Raw genomic sequence first — 25478 nt, 5'->3', positions numbered from 1 at the left:
AATATCCTGCATAAAGCCTCACAATGGCGAGGTACTGTTGATCAGTTGTTCGGTGTCATCTTGGTCTCATGATGTCAAAATGTGAACAACATGATGAGGAGGACTGTTTAAATACCAATTCTAATCTAAATCCAAATCATGGATCAAACACCAGTCTCGTGTTAGAGAACAGCAGGTTGTACAGAAAGTACTGAAACATTGAACAGTTGGACATGTGACCTTCTCTAAACTTTTAAATACACATTAAGTTCACCTGTAAAGGTTAGAGTGCATTTTAGGTTCATCCTGAAATTTCACCCAAAAGCCAAATATCCCTTATTTTTTGTAAGTGTGTGTGTGTGTGTGTATATATATATATATATATATATGTATAAATATATATAACAAATTATTAGGTTATATGTATATTGTAGAGGCTGAAGTGCGCATGTGCATCAGGCCGGCACATACGCACTTCGCTCAACTAAGCCGCTGCCAGGAGTCTGCATGGGCGCATCAGGCTGAGCCTAGTGCGCACGCGCGGGATCTGGCAGAGGGACGGGAGGATTGCGGAGGCGGCGGTGAGGTGAGGAAGGCGGCACTGTAGACAGGGAGGGTGGCGATTAAGACAAGGAAGGCGGCGCTGGGCACCAGACGGCGATGGGTGCGGCCGGGCACCCTGTATTAATGGACGTCCCCTTGGGCACCTTAGGTAGGTGATTGACAGGTTATGAAAACCTGTTTTTTGGGCTAATAGAGCCACAAGCAGGTTTAATAAGGCCAGCTTAGGATTCATGTTATTAGTACGGACATGGGCATATGTTTAGGTTATAGGGGTAAAATCTCATGACAGAATCCCTTTAATACCATTGTACTTTTATCATCTCAAGCTTAGATAAAATATATGCAAATATTTAAGCTTGGTTTAAAATTTATGTTGCCTTCTGAACATTATTTTATTTTGTTAAAACTAACGTTTGTGGGCAATGAATCCATGTTTGTCAATCTAGTACATTCATATAATGTTTTTATGGTAGCAATTTAGGGGACCTCCTCTGATGACCTGCCTTTTTTTCATCTGCTCCTAACCCTTTTTTCTTTTCACCTCCTGCATTTCTGGGACCATGACTTTTTTATGTTTCCATTCACATAGGTATATGAGGGCTTGTTTTTTGTTCGACAAATTGCACTTTCTAATTCTACTGTTTAATATTGTACACAATGTATTGGTGATCTGGAAAAACATTCAAATGGGGTGAAGTTGGGCAAAATGCTAATCCCCAAAAATTATATGGGTTTTGTTTCTGCGCCGTTCCCTATGCAGTAAAACTGACCTGTTACTTTTATTATCCAGGTCAGTTTAATTACAGCAAAACCACATATTTATAATTTTTCTTGCATTTTAACATTGACCCCTATTAACTTTTTTGTAGTTATGTGTACGGAGCTGTGTGGGGCTTATTTTTTCCAGGACTTTTCATTTGTTTCATTCAGAAGAGACCAAAAATTATCCAGTTTTTCCCCCCATTTTGCCGTGTGGGCTAAATATTTTTATGTTTTAATAGTATGGGCATTTTCGCACAAGATAATGCCCATGATGTTTATTTTTTATTATGTATTTTTATTTTGGGAAAAGAGGGGTGATGTGAATTTTTATAATTTTTTAAATATTTTTTAAAACAATCATTTTTTTTACACCTTTTTTTATCGTTCCCATAGAGAACTATAACAAGCAATCATCAGATTGCTTCTCTCATAGACTCCAATGCGTTAGCATTAGAGTCTATGGGGATTATACTATGTTCCTATAGAGCCCTGTCATAGGCAGGGGCCAGTGGCGTCGCCAGGGGGGGGCCAGAGGGGGCCACGGCCCCCCCCTACATCATGCTGTGCCCCCCCAACTAAAATGTGCCACCCAAAGTGAGCCGCCGCCGGGCCCAGGGAGATGAGCGCTTCCATTGCGCTCATCTCCTTAGTAATCTGCCTGTGCCAGCGGCGGTGGTGCAGGGGAGGGAGAGGCGTGTCCCTTCCCCTTCCTCTGATAGGCTGCCGGCACTAGGCCAACAGCCTATCAGAGGCCGGCGCAGGCGGCACGATGACGTCATCGCGCCGCCTGAGCCATACAGCGTGGGACACAGTGTTTTTTTTTTTTTTTACAATAGTGATACTGGCACATTGGGGGGGACTTAATACTGGGCTGGCACATGATGGGTAGGGGGGGACTTAATACTGGGCTGGCACATGATGGGTAGGGGGGACTTAATACTGGGCTGGCACATGATGGGTAGGGAGGGACTTAATACTGGGCTGGCACATGATGGGGGGACGACTTAATACTGGGCTGGCACTGGGGCTTATTACTGGCACGTAATGGGGGGGTTTATTACTGGCACATTATTGGTGGGCACTATAGGGGCATCTACTGAGGCCACAAAGAAGGGGTGTTTTATATGGGGGCTCTGTACAGTAGCATTTTATACTGGGACACATTATGGTGGGTACAATGGGGAAGGGGGGAGAGGACTACTATGGAGTCATCTACGGGGGCACTAAGAAGGGGTAATTTATACTTGCAAATTATGGGGGACACTGAGGGCATCTACTGGGGCATTTTATACTAGTACATTATGGGGGGCACTAGGAGGAAGGGGGAGAGGAGCACTATGGGGGCATTTACTGGGGGCACTATATAGGGGCCTCACAGTATACCTCTACACTGTGCCACACAGTATACCTCTACACTGTGCCACACAGTATACCTCTACACTGTGCCACACAGTATACATCTACACTGTGTAGTCTGTTCTATAAGCACCCTTGTTCTGTGGCGGCAGACAGAAAATAATCTGGAAGTGCCCCTCCCGAGACCAGGCTCTGGATCCGCCACTGGTCTGGACCGCTCCCAGGAGTGTACATTTCTTCTAAACTGTAATCCGTATCCTCTGACCTGCAGATATAATTCAGTTAGCCAGAGGCTACAAGTTTCCCGTTTGTGGTCATTTAAAACATAACATTTATTATTTTTTCTATTAAAAGTAAATCGGGAAGAAAAGAAAAGAAAATCCTGTTTTAAAATTACAGGTGTAGCTGGGATTTAGGCAATATGGGCACAGGTTGCTTCACCTATGTTACTGCCTTTTAATAATATGCGTCCATACTTCCAATAAGTGTTATAATGACACTCTTATTCCCTCTATTTACCAGCTCAAATAGAGCATCGGCCAGGTAGTTTTGTTGGTCTCTGCACAGATCATGATATTAAAGGTCATATACGATCGCTTTTGTACTAGTCTGTAAATAATAACGTCTTGTTGCGATTCCCTGCCTGTATGTGTCTAACACGAGGTGTGTCTGCAGTCAGACCCCGTTCAGACACACTATCACAGCCACACTTGAACTAAAATTCAGATTGTAGCTCCCCCGACATGTTTTGCCACAGATGTGGCGTCTTCAGGGGATATGGAGCTACTGACAACCTGACAACCTCTGACCTGCAGAAATCAGCACTCGCTCGGTAACAACTAACAGGCAGTGCCTGCAGGCTGTAGCCTGGCCCTGTTACCGAAGCTAGCCGAGTGGTGTAAGGTTAAGGTACTAGTAGAGATGAGCGGCCGCTTAATCCTGATTTAAAGTTACTGCAGGATATGGATTACAGTTTAGAAATGTCAAATGTACACTCCTGTGAGTGGCGGGGAGGGAGATCTATGTATGACACTGTTATGGAGGGGGAAATGGGGATGACACTGTCATGGGGTGGATCTGTGGATGACACACATAGCATAAGATGCTATATACGGTATGTGGCATCCACAGATCCCCCACCCCCATAGCAGTGTCATCCACAGATACCCCCCCCCCATAGCAGTGTCATCCACGGATCCCCCTCCCTATAAAAGTGTCATCCACAGGCAGCTGGACTTTTCTTCCCTGTTGCGGTTTTAGGTATTGGGTAAAGTATCGCTACTTGTGTAAATGTATCGTTGTTATAGCTGCCCCCCTACTTTTGTCCTGGCCCCCAGTGTGCCCCCCCAAAATTTGAAAGCTAGAGACGCCACTGGCAGGGGCTCCATAGGAACTGTGCATCAGCCTCGTATCATTCATGACTAGAGAAGCTGCCGCACACACCATCTGACTCCCCCAATCCTTACTAGGGGCGAGCTGGTACAAACCCAGAATCGCTTGCTTCCTACTTTTTGCACTTGCAGCTGCCATTGTCACATTTGACTACAGCATCTGAAGGGTTAAAATCATGCGTCTAAGTATCTGTCACTATTGATTCCCTAGCCAACTGTTTTCATAGACACATAGCTGTGCTTCACCTAATTAAATGGCTGTTTTTCTTTTTTGATCCAAGGCTCTGTTTTTTTAGTTATACAAATTAGGCCCTTGGTGGAATGAAAGTGTCACCATTGCTATTGTTGCACATAAATTCTGCCTCCTTTTGTGACCACTCCCTCCCTTGCCGATTTGATTGTTAGACAGTGGCAAAGCAGTGAGGATGGGGCTGGCCACAGAAAGGAGTAGAGCTTGTGTGCAACAGGAGCATTAGTGACTCCCTCATTGCACCAAATGCCTAATTTGCATATTAAGAAAAAGTATCACATTTAGGAACAGAGCCTCAGATCAACAAAGGAAACACTTTGTTTTAATCAAGTGAACCACAGCTATGTGCATACAATTAGATAGGGAGGTCACTGGTGACAGATTCCCTTTAGGAGGATTGCAGTGCTGTAAGGTCCCAAAGCAGCATGTTCTATATTCAGCGTTTTTCACTCAGCCCTGGCCCCATAGAAGTGAATGGGGCTTCAGTGAAAAACACATTGCATCCGGAAGCAAGTGCGGGTGCGATGCGTTTTTCACTGATGATTGCTAAGAGATGTTGTTTGTAAACCTTCCGTTTTTTATCACCCGCGTGAAAAACTCATTGCACCCGCACGGAAAAAAACTGAACGCAATCGCAGACAAAACTGACTGAACTTGCTTTCAAAATGGTGCAAGTTTCACTGAACGCATCCGGAGCCAATCTGTCACGCTCGTGTGAAAGAGGCCTTAGGCATCAGGTCAATGAATGAAAATGTCACATTCAATAGCAACCTCAGAATCTAAAGTGATTAACAGATGAAGGCCACTAATTCTTTATTATGACCACTGGGGACCAAAGAAAGGCCCTCAGGCTGCCATAACTACTGTATCTGCCCATAAGGCCATGTCATATTTCAAAGCATTATAATTGCAATGAAATGAATGGTGCTTCAACTCCCCTATGGAATGCAATGTTCATAAGTGTATAAGGTTAATAAAGTTTAAAAAGAAAATAAGTTTAACTCCAATTTATTAATTTTTTATAATCAACACTATGTTTCTTTACGACCACCGTCCTTATGAATCAGAGAATGAAATGAACTTGTTGTTTTTACAAAATAAAAAGGTTTGGTACCGTGTTAGCCAGTAGTGAGAAGTCTTGATGCTCTCCAAAAGAGAAACAATATAAAATACTGTAATTTGATACCTTTTAATGGCTAACTAAAATACATGATGTTATAAGGCAAGCTTTTGAGACACTTAGGTCCCTTCTTCAGGCCCCTCTGTGTTTCGAAAGCTTGCCTTGTAACATCATGTATTTTAGTTAGCCATTAAAAGGTATCAAATTACAGTATTTTATATTGTTTCTCTTTTGGAGAGCATCAAGACTTGTTATTTTTACCATACGGTAAATTGCTAAAAAAATTATTAAAAAAACACTAAAAATAATGGCGGAATTGCTGTGTAGTCCAAAACCGTGCAGTATTAAGTATATGGGGATGTCAAGCTAGTCAGTCCATAAAAGAAAACCTTTCTGCAAATAAGCCTTAGTATTAAACTTTTACTTAGTGGAGAACCATCACATTTAGTCTGGAAATGCCCTATTATTCTGTGCTCTGTGACATTAATCTTAAGTACAAATCAGACAGTGCACTCTGAAGTTAGAGAGATTAATTTGTCTGGCATTACAGCGTGTACCACGAAGGTTAGAGCAAGCTTAAATGTATTAGGGAAGGAATATATTTTGTTTAAAGTTTCAATTAAAACTTTGGGTCAAAAGATGTAATGATCCCTATGGGAGTTTGTGTACTTTAATGCCAAAATTAAAGATTGCTTAAGGATCAAGTTCAGGTTTAGATGTCTTTTCCTTTCCTGGAAATTTGATATTGTACGGTTTATTGTATTACATTGCATGTAAAACCACATGGGGCCACCTGTTACAGTAATTTGTTCTTTCTATGCGTTTAGTGGTGCGAAAATGTAAGCCTTCTAGTGTAATGCTGTTATTTTAAAACTGGAATGTGGGGGCGCATCTTAATTTTTGCTTTCCACAATTGAGTGATCAGATTTTGACCTGTCAGTAATCCAGTTTAAAATCATAACATTTTCATTTTCTCAAAGCTCACTACAACTTCCTCTTTCCCATCAGTGCAGACTGTACAGAATTAGTACTATATTGGTAGTTCCCTTATTTACCTTTGAGAGCAGTTTATAGAATATAAATATTTCCTTTAGAATCACATATGCCGTTTTTGGGCTTTTTTTTTGCCAAAGACACAAATAGATCCTTAGAGAGGCAGCACACTCTACTCCTTAACTCACTCACTCCGAATCAATTAGAATCACCCAGAAGCACCATATAGAGAAGAACTGAGCAGTATAGATATAAATAAAGAGCTTGTGGTGAGATAGAATGCTTACAATTAGTTGTTGAATCATGTTTGTGCAGTCTGGTCTCTCTACACTTCCTCCCTTCTCCTCCCCCTCCCTTCTCCCCACCTCTATGGGAAATTGTAATCTGATCCTTTATAGTGAGCGGCATAGGCAATATTCAAATTCGTGATATTGCGTGAATTTTAGACCGAATATTCGCCATATATTCGAGAATTTGTGATCTCCAGTCATTGTTTACTAGATTGCGAAAATTGGCAATGTAATATATTCACGATAATTTCGCAAATAGAATATTCAACACTATTCGCAAATATGAATATATAGCACTATAGTCTAAATATTCGCGAATTATCGAAGTGGCCATATTCGTGATTAAAATTTGCGATTCGAATATTCGCTCTCAACACTAATCCTTTATTGAGCAGGTAGTCTGTCTTGGTCTTACAAGACGGATTTCTCAAAAAAAAGTTAGTTTAGAAAAGGGGAGGCTTTGAAGAAGAAAAAGGCTGATAACTGTAGAACAAAGCATTTTTCTCAGATAAGATATAATACAAAGTTTCTTATATTCACCTGTACTATTGATGTATGCAAAGTTTTCTGAAAGTACAGTGACCATTTACGTAACTTCTTAACACATTAAGGTTTAAAGGGAGGGAGCTCCCTCTGTTGGGCGTCGGCACCCACATAAATGAGATCACGGGGTGCCAATGTCTTAGCATGGCAGCCAGGAGCCTGATGAAGGCCCCAGGTTGGCCTGCAGGGTATGCCCATCAGGCTGTGTCTCTCTGGTGCGGCCTGATGATGCCTTTCGGTATTCGGTATAGCACTGACTGTATAATACACTGTGCTGCATGAGTTATGCATTCATAAATGTGGTGAGGCGCTGCGCCCCTACATACATGTACAGTCATGTGAAAAAATTAGGACACCCTTTGAAAGCATGTGGTTTTTTGTAACATTTTTAATAAAAGGTTATTTCATCTCCGTTTCAACAATACAGAGAGATTAAAGTAATCCAACTAAACAAAGAAAACTGAAGAAAAGTCTTTTCAAGATCTTCTGTAAATGTCATTCTACAAAAATGCCTATTCTAACTGAGGAAAAAGATAGGACACCCTCACATGTATTCCCTCTTAAATTGGCTCAGATCTCACACAGGTATATCACACCAGGTGCACATAATTAGTAGATCGTTACTCTGCATGTTGAATGAGGCTTGCCCTATTTAAACCTCAGACATTTAGTTTGGTGTGCTCCTGACTGTTGAAGTGAGAGTGAGCACCATGGTGAGAGCAAAAGAGCTGTCAGAGGACTTCAGAAAAAAGATTGTAGCAGCCTATGAGTCTGGGAAGGGATTTAAAAAGATCTCAAAAGATTTTGAAATCAGCCATTCCACTGTCCGGAAGATAGTCTACAAGTGGAGGGCTTTCAAAACAACTGCCAACATGCCCAGGACTGGTCGCCCCAGCAAGTTCACCCCAAGAGCAGACCGCAAGATGCTAAAAGAGGTCTCCAAAAACCCTAAAGTGTCATCTCGAGAACTACAGCAGGCTCTGGCTACTGTTGATGTAGAAGTACATGCCTCTACAATCAGAAAGAGACTGTACAAGTTTAACTTGCATGGGAGGTGTGCAAGGAGGAAACCTTTGCTTTCCAAGAGAAACATCGAGGCCAGACTGACATTTGCCAGAGATAAAGTTGACAAAGACCAGGACTTCTGGAATAATGTTCTTTGGACAGATGAGTCCAAAATTGAATTATTTGGACACAACAGCAGAGGACATGTTTGGCGTAAACCAAACACAGCATTCCAAGAAAAGAACCTCATACCAACTGTGAAGCATGGAGGTGGAAGTGTCATGGTTTGGGGCTGCTTTGCTGCAGCAGGACCTGGTCAGCTCACCATCATAGAATCCACGATGAATTCTACTGTGTATCAGAAGGTGCTTGAAGAACATGTGAGACCATCAGTTAGAAAATTAAAGCTGAAGCGGAACTGGACCATGCAACATGACAATGACCCAAAACATACTAGTAAATCAACCAAAGATTGGCTGAAAAAGAAGAAATGGAGAGTCCTGGAATGGCCAAGTCAAAGTCCAGATTTGAATCCCATTGAGATGCTGTGGGGTGACTTGAAAAGGGCTGTACGTGCAAGAAACCCCTCAAACATCTCACAGCTGAAAAAGTTCTGCATTGAGGAGTGGGGTAAAATTTCCTCAGACCGATGTCGAAGACTGGTAGATGGCTACAAGAACCGTCTCACTGCAGTTATTTCAGCCAAAGGAGGTAACACTCGCTATTAGGGGCAAGGGTGTCCTATCTTTTTCCTCAGTTAGAATAGGCATTTTTGTAGAATGACATTTACAGAAGATCTTGAAAAGACTTTTCTTCAGTTTTCTTTGTTTAGTTGGATTACTTTAATCTCTCTGTATAGTTGAAACGGAGATGAAATAACCTTTTATTAAAAATGTTACAAAAAACACATGACTGTATAGCAGCATCTAAAGGGTTTGCAGAATGACTAACACCCCTCCTTGCAGTGAGATCATGGGGGGGGGGGGGGGGTGTTAAGATTTGCTCTGGCAGTTCAAATTGTAACAGTGGCCTCCAGGCCTTCCATTTATGGAAGCCTATTATACCCTAGTGGGATAAAAAAAAAAAAGTAAAATAAATTCATTAAATGTTTAAAAATGTTCAAAAGGAAGAAAACCATTTTCCCCGTCACAAATCACACAGCATCAAGTGCACATCCATCCATACACAAGCTGCCACCAGCCGTCAATTGAAGGCTAGGCTGATGGAAAGCCCTGGTTACATATGTACCACCCTCACAGGAACGCATTGTGTTCTGGCATACGACAAGCACACTGGCATCAATGGGGAAGTACAATGCAAATTTTTTTTACAAAAAAGGACACATAAGCAAAAGTTACAGAAAATAAAAGTATTAAAACACAAAGGTTCTAATACTTAACGGATGACTTAATAAGAGTCCGTTTCTGGTCCTGTACACGGAACTCAACCCAATGTTGATCAGCTCTCCAAACTGGATCGAAGAAATGTTTAAAATCCTTTATTTTTATCCACATTCAGCATAGGGTGGAGCCGAGAGATTCTTGGCCCAGCCTTCTGGGAAGGCATTCATTACACTGCATACTCCACTAAGTTGACAGATGTGAAATATCAATAACATATGTCCTCCCGTCCTCTCTGACGGACATACGGGTGCCAACATGTTTTCATAATGCATGCTTCAGCATGCCGATTGTTTTAGTCCCAAATATGACAGGTGTAGGGGTCCTAGAGTGTTTGATGCTCCTTATGTGGGAATACCAGCTGTCTGGGGTGTAGTGTTTCAACTCCCTGTGATGCCCACCTTATATACCAAACATGATGATTACTTTTATTAATATGTGCGTTGTACCAGGAATGAGTTGCAGATTATATCTTGGACACATGCTGTGCGAGGGTGCCGCTATGTCTCATGTGTTATGCATTTCCATGTGACTTGAGTGTAGAATCCAGGAAACACTGCATTATTACTTCCAAAAGGGCAGTTTTTAACTGGCCAATGCTAATTAAATTTCATCCATGGGGGACTTTTCAATCACTTTTTATTCAATTTTATGTGGGAAATGAAGCAAGCAAAAAACAGCAAATTGGCCTTTTTGACTTTTTTTTCCTGTTTCGCAGTTTGCCATATGGGATAAATAATTTTGAGAAAAGGGGAGTGATTTGAATTTTTAGATTTTTATTTATTTTATTTTTAGTATTTTTTAAAACTTTGTTTTACACTTTTTAACTATAACAAGCAATCATCAGAGTCTATTAGAATTACACTGTGCTCCTATGGAGCCCTACCACAGGCAGGCTCTCCATAGGAACTAGTGTGCGGTAACTCCTGAGTACAGGCGCTGTCACACACTGTATCCGGCTCCCCCGATTCTTGCTGGGGGAAGTCGGAGCACGGACCAGGAGCACGTGCTCCAGATGTTTAACTTCTCAGATGCCGTAGTCTCATTTGACCATGACATTTGAGTGGTTAAATGTATGCGATTGACATTATCATCGATCGCATACATTAGTACTGGGTGCCTACTGTTTAAAACAGCAGGCACCCGGCAGATATGGTGCCCACTCTGTAAATTTACTTTGAGTGTTCGGTAAGGCGGTAAAAAGGTTGTCTCACTTCAGCAAATGGCATTTATCATGTACAGAAAGTTAATACAAGGCACTTACTAATGTATTGTTATTATCCATATTGCCTCCTTTGCTGTCTGGATTCATTTTTCTATCAAGTTATTCACTACTTATTTCCTGTGGTTACAGGCACCACTGCAGCAAAGATACCAAGTGGCCTTAATGGGAGCTACTGTGCATGTGTGCTCCCACAATCCCAGCCACTAGAGAGGGCGGAGATTTTTCCTGTAGTGTGTAAGCACGACCATCACTGCTGGATTGCTGGGTGGTCGTAACCCTTGGAAACGGGCAGTGTATAGTGTGATGGAAAATGAGTCCAGCTAGCAAAGGAGGCAATATGGACAATCACAATATGATAAATGTAATTTGCTGAAATTAGAAACCTCTCTAAAAGTAATTATAACCCAGAAACCTATTCAAGGCACAAACAGGCCTGGTAATTAAAGAGTATTATGGCCACTAGATCTAAAAATAACCGATGAAAGAAAAAAAAAAAGACATAATCTCTTCTATAAACTTCTGGATTAAACAGTCATGGGTTTATCTACTCCTGTGTCCCTCAGTCTTATTAAAAGCCTTCAAAGGACTGGATGTAAACCAAGTGCATTATCCATAGACTACATGAGCCTAATAATACAGATCCATTTTCCATTCTGTTTTAGAATTATCGAATGCAAAATAAATATTTGAGAATGGTTTTCTTGTTTCTGAAAAATATAATCATAAAAATGATAAATTACTTATTTCTGTAACTGTGGACAGTTTTGTGACATTTAATGTGAACTATGAAATAATGATTGTTAACGTTGTAATAACAAGGTCAAAATCACTGTGTCTCCATTTTACTCAACTGGGATAATAGTGCATCAAACATAGTACCAGTTGTAGTTTCCATAAAATCACGTAGAGCCAATACAATAATATCTGACCTAGTGCCAGTAAAATAATGGTACTTATCTCACGTCATGTAGTGCATGAGTAGTAGAGAACATGTAATAGGTAATTGTCTCCAAAAACCGGTTCAGGATGTGTGTGCTTCTGAGAAAATACATCCAGGTTCTACAGAAAATGTACTGACTTTTTTTCTCTTGGGACATCATGAGTACTGATCATACTTATTGGTACCATTCAAAGGGTAAACTGCATCTACATCTTAAAAATTGAAAGGACAAAGAAATAAAAACCTACCCACACCATTTGTCAGTCTATACAATGTTACTTAAAGGGGTTGTCTCACTTCAGTGAGTGGCATTTATCACATAGAGAAAGATAATACACTTACTAATATATTGTTATTATCCATATTGTCTCCTTTGCTGGCTGGACTCAGTTTTCCATCACATTATACACTGCCCGTTTCCATGGTTACAGACCACCCTGCAATCCATCAGTGATGGTCGTGCTTGCAGGAGAAAAAAAGGCTGATTTGCTATTATGCATATTAAATAATTTTACTTATAATTCTTATAGTTTAGGTTGCAATAAGACAACAAATTCATAAAAAAGGAGCAAAATTAAGATAATTTTTATTTTCTATTTTCTACATTTAGGGGAGGGGGTGGGTTTAAAATTTGATATCCCCGCACTGCCAGAGGATATGCCTAAATTATTAGAAGGATTAGAGGCATCCTCCGACAGTCCATACACCTAAACGGCCCAGCCTCTCCCCACTCTTGGCATGCCTCCTTGTCGGAAAAGGGAAGAGAGCAGCACAAAAATGGCACTTGCACCTAAATTTATGTTCTTAGTATCAGAGGGTGTTTGCCAGTGAATTAAAGGTGGCCTTACATATTACATAAATGTTAGTTGAACCCACCAACCATGTAATGTGTATGGGGGTTGTCAGTAGTTTATTCCTTCCTCAGTCAGTATTAAAAATACATCTAGACATTTGGCTATGTTCAGCCTGCAGGTGTATGTGGTGAAAGGGGGGTGGTTGGATTAGGTGTCAGCTGATAGCTATCTTTGGTCTACGGCCATGATTAGAACTGTTTAAAGGGACCTGTCACCATGAAAAGGCAGTGTAATCTGCAGGCAGCATGTTATAGAGCAGGAGGAGCTGAGCAGATTGATATACAGTTTTATAGGAAAAGATTCAGTATAACCTGTAATCTACTCATTTAAATTCCTGCTCATTCTAGGCTTTGAAGTCTAGGAGTCGGTCCTATCAGTGACTGACAGCCTTCCCTCTATGACTATGTATACAGAGATAGCTGTCAGTCACTGATAACATTGCCTACTTGACTTCAAAGCTCAGAATAAGCAGGGATGTAAATGAATAAAAGTTTTACTGAATTTTTTCCTCTAAAACTATATACCATTCTTCTCATCTCCTCCTGTTCTATAACATGGTGCCTGCAGCTAAAACATAATGTTCAACATGACAAGTTCCCTTTAAAATTACCATCATAAGTCCCAAATTCCCAAGCAATTGTAGTGATTATTGGCCGTTAATTATGTAAAAGATCAGCAATTAATGCTAAAACTATAGTTTCTAGTTAAAGTTCATCAGTCATGCCACTGTAAAAATGTAAATTATTGGTGTCATAATTGGTTTATGTAAATGCTGATCATAATGACTTTTATCAGAGGCTCTAGGCAACACTGACACTTCACATGAGCGACCATTGTCCCGATGATAAGACCATCAGGTCCTCAAGAATAACTTTTCAGGGTGCGGTAAATCATTTTTTATTGAAGACTTTGCAAAGACTCTTGGGACGTTGACCACCTCTGCTCTGAAAATACTAAAGCACCAGTTTTTGCACCCTATGTATCCTTATCAGAATATAGCATGAATATTATGTCCAAGTCTAAATTCGCTAACATATTCCGAAAAAGCATATCTAGCTTTATTTTTATCTCAATGCCTGATGTCACACTAGTTGCAGAGCTCCAACCAACTTGTAGATGGAGGCATGCCGAGCACGTCAGAAGAACTTCACAGGTTACATGCAGAGATTACTATCTACATTTTCTCTGCTATCAAATGCTACACAAACTGCCAAATGTATAGTTTATGTTACATAAACCTGCAGCATATCGCTCTGCTATAAATCACAATAAAGTTTATGCAGCTATCCCTTGGCATTAAGCGTGTAATCGGTTATTGGTGATTGTAAAGGCTTGCGGTGTGTGAAAACATGGCACTGCAGATGACAAGAGGTATTTCGGTTCATTGCTGGTGCATAAAATTCAGGTAACTGATTGGAGTTTTGGGAGTCTATGTAAAATGCACTAGCACACAAATAAATAATTCTGTCATGCCCCTAATTAACTTGTCTAGATCTGGATGGCCACATGTACTATCGCTTAAAGGCGATGCCCTGTAGGCACATTAACTTTTCAGTAAAACTAATTAGAGTGACTCCGTACTCTGACCGTACATCAAAGGTTAAGCTGCTTTCCATATATCTAGTGTCTAGCAAAGCCTGGAGAATTTTGGCTGCGTGTTGTTCCTGGTGGGAATTCCGTTTTGGTATTCTAATTATTTTAGCTGAGCACACCGCCATTAGCAGCCAAAATAATTGTGGCTGCGGAACAAATGAGGACTGTTTCCTCCAAGTTCCTTGGCTTCCCACTCATAGTTTTCCATGGCGTAGCTTAATTCGCGTTCCCTATAAATCAGATAGAGTATGACCAGACAGTTAGAAGATTGAACAAACTCAGGTTGATAGCAGAAACGATATTTGCAGCAGCACCAACGCAATCATAAATTCCAGCTGGAAGTAAAGTTGATAAATCTCTCTGGCATCTGATGTAGCTTTAGACACTGGTTTCAGTCTTCACCTGGTTACAGTCTGTTTATCCCAGCATGAGCTGAGCTGTCTTAGCGGGAGAAATCTTCCCTACGCTATTCCATTTTTCTCAGCGATTTACTTTATAACTTGTCATTGTATAAGCGTGTGATGTGGTTAACAGCACTCGAGACAAATACTTTTCTCTTGTATGTTCTCTGAGCATATCCAGCAGGAAAGGTACGCTTGGAAATAATCATTTCTTGAGCCTACAGGCAGAGTTGGTTGTTGTCCTTTCTGGGCTTGTGTCCTGTGCCATGCTGATAACATTTTAAGGACTTTGACGATGACATTTGCTGTCAGCGGTTATATGTTGATGTTGAGGGACTTGCCTCCTTCCTCTCAATGTGATAAGTGTGATTCACAAGGTGTTTATCGAGAACAGCTTAATTCAACCCTTTAATGAGCAGGATGGCTAATGATGTAAATTTAGATTTTCTTCAAACAAGATAGCATTTATGCCTAGATTTTGGCCCTTGTCAGACATACTAGCTAACCTGTTATCACTCTCAGTAGAATTTTCTGGCAGTTTAGACCCTGCAATTGTATTGACAGCAGAGTAGATTATGGCTAGATTAAAGGGTTGTCTGAGGACCTTTTCACACTGCCTGATGTTCCGTTAGTTTGCAGCGGCCTTATTACACAAGCCAATGCCAAGTGAATGTTAAAGGAATGATTGCTTCCACAGTCATTCCTCCCTCATTCAGTTCTACTGATCGATTATATGGACCAAGTTTCTTTGAATGCTCGTTCCTAATAATTAACCGGAAAATTGTGCGATCCAATAGGGCCCCTTGGGCAGACATTGATGGTGTATTGCTAAGATGTGGGACAACTGCTATGATCCCTACCAATGGCTAGGACGAAGTGGCAGCAGAGCTAGGACAGTGCCATGCCACTCTGTCTTCTGTTGGCTCAACTTTTTCCAAAGGGTGCATGGTCTGTCTATTATAGTTAATGAGACAGCCCCCTTTAACAACTCCTTTAAAAAATGTCTATTACACCTTAGGCTTGGTTTTACATGTTGAGTTTTTACTACAATTTCCATAGGTTTGTGATGCTGTAATTTCCCACACAGTTTTTACATGTAATACATGGTAAAGAATTGTTTCACCTGTAAAAAGAGTGTTTTGTGTGGCATTTTGTACCACAGCAAAAACCAAAGTGTAAACCCAGCCTTAGGCAACTTTCACACCGTCAGTATTTGGTCAGTTTTTCTCATCAAAACCAGGAGAGGATCCTACTAAGAAGTATAATGGAAAGACTTGCACCTTTTCTGTGTTTTAAACCCACTCCTGGTTTGGACTTACAAACACTGATGTAAAACACTGACCAAATACTGACCAGTTGTCATCAAGACTGCAGAGCTGGACTGTACTATAGCAGTCACTTTTCCCAGGTACTCACAGTGTCTCATGGTACTCAGATATCCCCAGTAGGGTCAGATTGCAAGCAAAGTATTATGAAACAATAGCAGGTAACATGATTTCAAGATAATTGAAACTCATCAATCCTTTCGGGAACTGTATAGTGATGGATGGTGGTCAAAAGAGACAATGATGACGTCAGGTAATGGAGGAGATGAGTAATGATGACCATTGCTAATAATGATGATTATTGCCAGGACCCCTACTTATTAGCTGCAATCTGTGATGGAACCTGGCAACAACTGTTCACTTCATTTACATTGCCACAAAGGGGAAAATGGAGATTTCATATTCACACAGATTTGCTGCCTCATTCTTATGTCCTTCTGACTCTCCCCTTATGGCAGATGATGGGGTAGAATCAAGAGGCCCGCTTACACAATAGATCATTGGCTGGTCATGTGGGTTTGGGCGATGTTCATGTAAAGTGCATGGCCAGATTTAGAATCAGTTGGAGACCAAGTATAGTGTTTTTCCTGGTGGAGATACTGTTTTAACTCATGTGGAGTTAAACATTGGAAGCAAACAGAAAATGTAGAGACGTCTGTCCAGATATTTCAGCTGTGCTGCTTAATTCACTTTTTCATGTACTTTGCTTATATGATTTTACTGCAATTCTAATTTTTAAGGATGATTTTCACGTGTGAGCCAACTTCCCGTTTGTAAATCTAGCTCTAAATCTCCAAAGCTTGTGCGTCTTCCAGAGGAAAATAATTCCTTTTCCTATCAATCATAGCAAATTAACAAAATCTTTTTGCCAATACAAAATTTCTCCGGAGAATGTGATGTGGAAGAATCCTAAATAATTTCCTCGTAGTCTTAAAATTGCTCTCTCTGAGGAAATGTAAGAATTGACCATAAAGCTTATGGTTGTTTTAAAGTGTGTCTAATCTTTTACCTATCAGCATATAAATCAGTTTTTCCTTTTTTCTGTCTTCTTTTTTACTGTTTTTGTAAAGTGATCTGCCCTGCTGATTCTAAGCATCAGAACGTGACCTGTTAATGGCCACACAATGGTTTAAACCATTGATCTACAATTGAGCGGGATCGGGTTGGGTGCCTGGCTGTCGAAAACAGCTGAATTCCCTAGAGAGAAGAGATTAATAAGGGACACTTTGAGGAGCTTATGACAGTACGGTTGAACTAAAGTGGGTTTGTTGGCAACTAGTAGCCACGTGACGCACAAGTCTGCATAGCTACTTTAGCCACAAAATGGTAGGATAGTTTTAATTTAGCATTTGTAAAGTTTCTTCATTAATTTTAGGTGTATTGGATCAATAATGCATTGTGTTGCAAAGGTTGTCATAGCCTTTAAAGTCACATATCTATATCTTAAAGAGCACTTGTCAGCAGGGTCATCCCTATTAAACCAGTCATACTGCCAAATAGGGTTGATCCTGATGATTAAAATGATACCTGTCTTGTGAAAATCGTTTTTCACCTTCCGGAGACTTTTATTCTTAGAGTAAATGAGGACTTCAGTGCACTGGGAGGTGTGGTCAGAACTGGAAATCTAAGTGGCTGAGATACACTGAGGAGCTGAACTACGCCCCTCAACCACGCACTGAAGCCCTCAGTTTCGGTAAGAATAGAAGTATTTTTTTTCTCAGAAATGCCACAGCCAATTTTCACAAGACTGGTATCATTTTAATTAGAAGCATCAACTTTATCAGAGAGTATGCTTGTTGTAATAGGTTTCATCCTGCTGACAGGTACCCTTTAAACTATACTCTGTATGTGTATAGTCATATTTATTATAAGCTTTTGTTACTTATAATTTCAATAAGGAAGATGTTCTTCAACTCTCACTTATACATTCTTCACATTATTTTTGCATTTTGTTTCTATACCTTTGGGACACATCTAGAAAGAAACTGCTTTGCATTGTAAATCTCCTGGATGAGGCTGGCTCAATTCAGAAAGTTCAGATACTATGAAATGTGGTGTATCTCCTTTCAGATTAACTGCAAAGGGAATGAACTTAAGAACTTCCTTCCACCATGACTTAATGTTTTCCCCCTCCATACCTTTACTTACCAGATGGATAACTGTGTGTCTGCTGCTCCTTTTGTTTTGTTTTTTGTTTTTGTTTTTTCTCGGGTATGATATGTTTTAGCATTAAGTAATCGTAAAAAGTAATGTTGAACCCTTATCTGAATCTTTCAACAGGAGAAGCCTACATGAGGTTAAACAAGGTGTCTGAAGCTGAGCACTGGTACGTGGAGTCCCTGAGATCAAAGCCTGACCACATCCCAGCACATCTTACTTATGGCAAGCTTCTGACCCTAACGGTGAGAAAGACAATTTACTTGGGACTAATCACAAAGCCTTGTCACGTCCTCATTACACAAGCGTTGTAAGAAAACTTCACCGAAAAATTACAATGGATCTGTTTTATTCAGAAAATGTTGACAACATTAGCCTGGTTATTCGTTGCTTGATTTATAGAGTTCCCAGCTTTTCTTGATCAAACTTAGTCCATAGATTAGCATAGGAAATGTATAAAGGCCTAGTTGAATAAAATCATGGCGACAGCTATGCACAGTTGTCATGCAATAATTCAGCTCTTTCCTGTAGAGTTGTGGAGCAAACCATGGACAACACCATGCGGTCACAATTGAACAGATGTGGAAAACATTAAAAGTATTTAAACAGCATAGGAAGCACGGAGTAATGGAAAATTGTTAAGTTTGGATGCTCGGTAGATTGTTTGTGAATACAATGTTGCATGTAATTTAAAATATGGATACTTTAATTTCTTGTAAGTAAATGTTCAGTTATGCAGAGAATGTCCTTTCATGTGGCGTAATAGCAATTGCAATTTTTCTATAGGCTTCTATAAAACCCTGGGCAAGACAATCATTTTTTGCTACTACCAGTGTCTATAGTTGAGTTCTGTAAGCTAGTTCTAGGAAGGTCTGATTGCAGCTGAATAGCTGACCTCTGCTACCTCATACACCAAGCAGGAGGTCTTCTGTGTAGTCCAGAGTATAGCTAAAATATTACAGCAGTGAAAAAGCTGCAGTTCAGTGCCATGCTGAAGGTTTGAAGTGTTATCTCTTTTATAATTACTTATAACTTATGCTACACTGTGACCTGTTTCTGTATTTGCTGAAGCTCTGCTAAAATATAATACAGTAATGCTACAGATGTGCCCTCCCTTACCTTAGCTCATATTTGGTTAAGGACTCTGACGCAACAACTTCTATACAATGTCACAACTGCTAGCAAAACCTTAGACAGACTGTAATACACAACACAACCACTGGGTGGCCACACCCAGACACATACAGTATATGATAGACCTCTCACGACGCAATACCTCAAATTAATTTTTTATAAAGCTTGGGATGTGTTGTGCCAAGGAGAAAGGTATTGACTGAATCATCTGTATATCATGTACAATAAACTATTAAAACTACACCTTTCTTTTGTCTGTATGCTAAACAGCTGCAGAGATATCTGCGTTTTTACTCATATGCAAATGAGAAAGTGGAGCACCTGGAGACGAGGCCTAATCATTCGAGCACTGCTTTGTAACGCCCACTGTGCTCTGCACTCTGCACTTGATTGACAGGTCTATACATGAGGGCAGAGCTGTATATCCTATACACTGTCAATCAAGTAGAGGGGGAGTGTGTTACAAAGCAGTGCTCAAAGCATTCAGCCCCGCCTCCTGGTGCTCCAATTGCTCATTTGAATATGAATATATGAATGAAATGCAGATTTCTCTGCAGCTGTTTAGCATACAGACAAAATAAAGGTATAGTTTTAATCAGCATGATAAGCCCCACCAGGCAGTATGTGTTGGCCCCCTCGTGATCACCCATTTGAGGAGGCCACTGTGCTCCAGTAAACGCTGTGCCTCGTCACAGTATACCAAGCACAACGCTGTACATTGTATAGTGACTGTGCTTGGTACTGCAGCCCAGGCCCATTCATTTGAATGGAACTGATCTGCACACATAGGCCATGTGACTGATGAATGTGACGTCACTAGCCTCTGAAGAGGGAACAGCACTCATCATAGTGCCTCAGCCTCATCAAACAGCGGATTGACGTGTGTGCCACGAGTGGTGCCCCCAACAATCTATCATGAGGATAGGTCATCAATATTTTTCTCCAGGAAAACCCCTTTAAGCTGACAAGCCTTATGTCCCTGTGATACTGTGGCTCTTTACTGTGTCACGAATGGTCATACATTGAAGGCAGTAGTTAGCTGTATAGCCCATGTTACATACATGTACAGTCTGCGTTGCATACAGCATACAGAAGAGCTAAAAGGTTGATTGCTAGCACAGAAATCAGCGTTGTTGGATATCAGTCAGCTACATATCTTTTTGGTGCTCTGTGGGATATATGCCTTTTCCAATAAAAATATATTAATATTTGCGGTCAGACAGTACTAAAGGATTTGAAAGCAGTCCATAAGACCTCACATATTTAATGATATGTCTTGAGGCAACCTGCAGCTATAAAGGACACACTGAATAACTGATTTGTCTTACTACAGGAGTGCGAGTACCCAGTGAAAGCTTGAGAGCTCCCATACCAGCTCAGTCATTTATTTCCTTCCCACAAAGGAAACATAGATTTTGTTTAAGACTCCTAATTGAAGGACTCCTATTTCTATGGTATGACTGAGACTCTCCGTCACTACCGACAGAACCAGGTGCAGTTCTGTTCTGCTAATGTACACATCTTCACAGCAGGCGGCCCTGTTCTTTCTTGGTATTATAAAGAGAGCTTTGGAGACCCTAGCGGTTTAGGGTGTTTGAACATTGCAATGTGACAGTATATAATGTGAACCAGTGAATAGACCAACATTTCTTGGTGGTCATTCTCTCTATGGATTATCATTTTTTTTAAATGATATTCAACTACCTGTACTGTATGCAATGATAGGTAGACTTAAAATGACTTACTTACATCATTTGAAATTCTTTGTATTTATGCAGCCTGCCGTTGAATTTTAGTTTTGGTGGATCTACAGTAGGAGGCATTATAGTGATGGAAAAAATGAGTTTTTATATATTCATTACTACATTATGAGAGTATATACAGTATATATAAAATGTATATACAGTAATATTAAACATTTACACTTTTTGTTACCAAAAAGTTGTCACCTTTACAAACTAGCTTGAGAAATACTAACATTAACGCCATACTTTAAAGGTATATTCTGGTTAGAACAAGTTATCCCCTGCCCACTGCATCATAACTGGGGATCCTTTGAATGGACTGCTACTTGAACACGCACGCCACTTCTCCATTCATATCTATGGGACTGTCGGAAATAGCGGACTACAGTGCTTGGCTATCTCTGGAATTCCCATAGAAGTGGTGTGCATGCTTGACCAATGATCCATTCAAAGTGGTGAGACCCATGTTCCCTGTTCTTGCAATTAGTGGGGTCACAACGTTTAGACCCCCACCTATCTAACTGTTATTACCTATCTGGTGGATAGTGAATAGCTAAAACAGGAATAAAGGGGTTTTTCATGATTAGAAAAAGCTGTCTGTGTTCATAAAAAAAACAGCACCACCCGTGTCCACAGCTTATGTGTGGTATTGCAGCTCAGCCCTATTCACATTAATAGAGCAGAGCTGCACTATGCACTACCAGACATAACCCATGGACAGATGTGGTTCTTTTTTCAAATAAAGCAGCTCTTTTTTTCTAATCATGGACAACCCTTTTATAAGAGCATTATGGTCAAATTCCTTTGCACATATTCCCTATAATAGATAGAGAGGCTGAAAACCTCTATCTCTTCTTTTTTTTACATCAGAGTTTTTATAGCATGCAAAAATGACAGTAACAACCCCGTGCCAAAGCACGGTATTCCAGAATACAAAAGAATATCGAAAGTACAATATTTCACATTGATATCCCCCTAAACTTACAACCCTTAATCTCACTTTTAGAAAAATGTATTGAAGCAAAGGCAGCCGTAAACAACAGCAGTATAATATATAGAGCTTGTTCTGTAGTGGTCAGGGTCATGTTCTATTATCTCCCAAAAAACAAAAACTATAGACATCCAAAGTTGCATATTTCATGGCTGTCATGATGCAAAATGTTCTAACAATGCTTTATAAAATTGTGCGTGACTGCTCTCTCAACATGAAAAGGGTATAGAGAAGATTCAGGGAGGTCAGCTAGGGGGAACACAATGACGCATTTTGCAGAATGCCGCTCTAGTCCTCATATTTGAAGGCTGATATACATTTAACCCACAGAGAACACAAACAAGGGAGATGTATGAACATTGTTGAAAATTTCATTATGTTACATGCAACAATTTTTCAACATCAATTTGACTAGATAACTACATTACTTCCCAGTTATTGCACATGTACCTCATTCTGTGTCCTCCAATGAACCCTCTATCGTCGCTTTACATTATAATGGCCCTCTGAGATATTGCCCTGACATAGCCACACAAATGGTCAGGTCACCAGATCAGCTTCCTCCACACTTTCTGCTTGAAATGCTATGCTTGTTTCTTTGGCTTTTGTTTGCTTTGCCACCATCCACTAGGAAGTAAAATACAAACATTCAAAGAAGAGATGAAAAATGGTGACAAAATGGTCCTCAAGTCCTTGTACAAATGCATCTGAAAGCCTTTTAGTGGCTTACAAATTGTCAGAAGATTGAATGGTTTTCTAAAGCTCAGCCCTAATTTAAACCTTTTAAAGAGGAACTAAAGCCAGAATCCACACACAAAAATGAACAACCAAAAACATAGCAATCTCCTTATGTCTTTATAGGCATTTGTTTCATTAGATATCACAATTTCAGGCAATGAAAAATACAATAGAAAGGCAGTGAATTTTTCTCTCAGGCTGCAACCATGTCTTCTTCCCCCCAGATGCTAGTGCATGTAAGCCAGGAAAGTATTGGGGAAGGGAGCTGGGGTTAGACTGTATAGCTTTTGTCTACACAGCAAGAGTGGCCATTTTGTTGGAAGGAATCTCCTAGTTAGTAATAGTACAGAATAGATTTGGTTACAGCCATGTGGAACAGTGATAGACTGCAGAATGGTAAATCTACCAAGAAAAATCCCCCTACTCTGTCCTAAATAGCGGCATAGCTAGGCAGATTTGCCTTTGCGGTTCTAGAATGTTTTTATGGGCTGTCATAGAACATTTCAGTGATTATTAGGAAAGAACTACAACTCCTAGTATTTGACAACTTATAGAGGGAAACACTAACGTCTGACACACACAGCACAGGGGCTCCACCCAGATCATAGATCGTGACAGTAGGTAAATGAGGTGAGATGGCTGCAGTAGAGTGAGTAGGTTGAAAAGACTTGGAGGCAGATGATAGATCTCAGGGGAGTGGGGAAGTGGCTGTGGGGACCAAGGGCAGGCTTATGTAGCAGTGCAGACAGATCGATGTGGCTGGTTAAGCCTGCCCCTCTCCTGAACTTTCTGTTCACCAAGTGTGACATCAGGCACGTTAAGGTTCTTTGTCTGCAAGATCTCTCCTAAACTGCTTATGACAGCAGTTTGGGGAGCACCTTGTAGACATTTACACCTTGTGTGCGCTATGAATTAAATGTATTTGTGTTATTTATGTTTTTTGAGGGTTTAGTTCCCCTTTAAGTGAATTTGTAAAATGATGGTATACTAAGAACATTTTCAGAGTACATCACGTGCAGAATTTCTAGATCACAGCCATTGAGAAATTAGACCTTTTTGTAGCATGACAGCTGCTGACTATAGGAATACTTTAACGGGTCTGTCTCATTAATTCAACCCCTTTTTTTAGTAGAAGCCAGCCTGGTAGGCAGCTGATCACCCTGGGCTCAACATCTAAAATACCAGCAGCCAGCCAGTATTGTCAGGTGTAGTTTTGTTCGGCAATAGATTTTCCATGTGAATGTAGTATCACATTTAAATGGCTAATAGAGAGGTATCATAAGTGGTGGAGCCCTCTCTATTTCGTATATGTGTCCTAATAAAGCATCCCCTTCAAGTCACTTGAAATGTGACTGTTGTGAAAGAAATACTATATATTACCTCCCATAGAACTGAATAGAGCGGTGGACACACATGCATGTCCTCCACTCCCTTCACCGCAGAGCCCAGGCCCCTGTTCTTATAATTGGTGTTGGGCCAAGTGGTCAGACCCCTGCCGGTCAGACACTTATCCCCTATACTGTTAGCAGAGGATAAGTAGTCTTAATTGGACAACCCCTTTAATATTTGCAGTTACTTTCATTGTGTGTATATGACTTCTTCCATACCTATAGAATAGTAATAACCTGTAATAGCAGACACAGCATACAAGCCCGTAGACAGATTTTAATGTCATCTTTGTTCATTTATATGACACCAACATATTCTGCAGCACTGCACGGAGATCAGCATATTTCACGGTCCCATTTGGAACTTCTTATCCAATTTCCAAATAAACGTATCATTATGCTTCTGAAGTGTTGGAGGACTCCAGAGACCTAGGGGGAAATCTATGTTAACTTCATGGTGATGTCCTTGGTTAGATTCAAACCCTGAGCTGCAAAGCAGCAGTCCTGACTACGAAGCCACTATGCTGCCCAATGTCAGATGTGCTGTTTATATGGAGATGTATATTAAATCGGTATAAATAGCCTGATCCAGGTCTCCTTCTTCGGGAAACGGTCATACAGTCTTTGGGATGTACGCAATTATTATGACTAATAGAAAGTGTTAGCAGTTTGAAACCTCTATGAATGGCGTTTGGTCGTGGCCTTGTAGCTTTCACAGAATACCTAGGTTATCTCTAAAATGCTTTTAATTTACAGTTTAGGATTTCATTTTCCCATATATAAGTAAAGGGCAACTGAACACAAACAATTCTCTAGTAGCGCTTGATGCACACAAAAGTTACCCACGTGGAGAATATGTGAAACCCAAAATAATACCTTTGCTTTGCTAACTTCTCACAAAGTGAATTTTGGTTACAGATACTTAAAGGGGTTGTCTCTTCTTAGACACTGGTAGCTTATCGCTAGGATATGCCATCACTGTCAGATGGGTGCTTGTCCCAACTCTAGGATCCGCACCCATCTCCAGAACAGGAACCCCGAAGTGAGTGGAGAGAAACCATGCATGCGTGGCTGCCGTCCATTCATTCCTAGGGGAGTTCCTAAAATAGTTGAGCGGTGCATTCTCCTTTACTTTCGAAGGCTCGTTTTAGAGATAGGTGTGAGTTTCAGGGGTGGGACAAGCACCTATCTGACTTTGATGACATATCTTAGCAGTGACAGAACCCCTTTAACGTCAAAATGTGCACTGTAGTTTCTTGGTAAATTGGTTATGTACCCTCTGAAATACTAATTTAATTTACAATTTTACTGAGCCATTGACATATGATTAAAGG

The 25478-nt window shown here is 40.5% G+C and overlaps 1 protein-coding gene across 1 annotated transcript in view; it reads left to right on the top strand.

The window, feature by feature from the left end:
• Positions 1–25478, top strand: part of TMTC2 (transmembrane O-mannosyltransferase targeting cadherins 2) — a 289642-nt gene that overhangs the window by 186607 nt on the left and 77557 nt on the right. The window contains exon 8 of the mRNA XM_044280547.1: positions 18272–18393. Coding sequence (XP_044136482.1) covers positions 18272–18393 — 122 coding nt within the window. The remainder of the gene's footprint in view (positions 1–18271; positions 18394–25478) is intronic.

The sequence above is a fragment of the Bufo gargarizans genome, chromosome 2 (assembly GCF_014858855.1).
Source record: "Bufo gargarizans isolate SCDJY-AF-19 chromosome 2, ASM1485885v1, whole genome shotgun sequence".
Taxonomy (NCBI): Eukaryota; Metazoa; Chordata; class Amphibia; order Anura; family Bufonidae; genus Bufo; species Bufo gargarizans.
The sequence above is the reverse complement of the archived record's forward strand: the minus strand, read 5'-3'. Positions and strand labels throughout refer to the sequence as shown.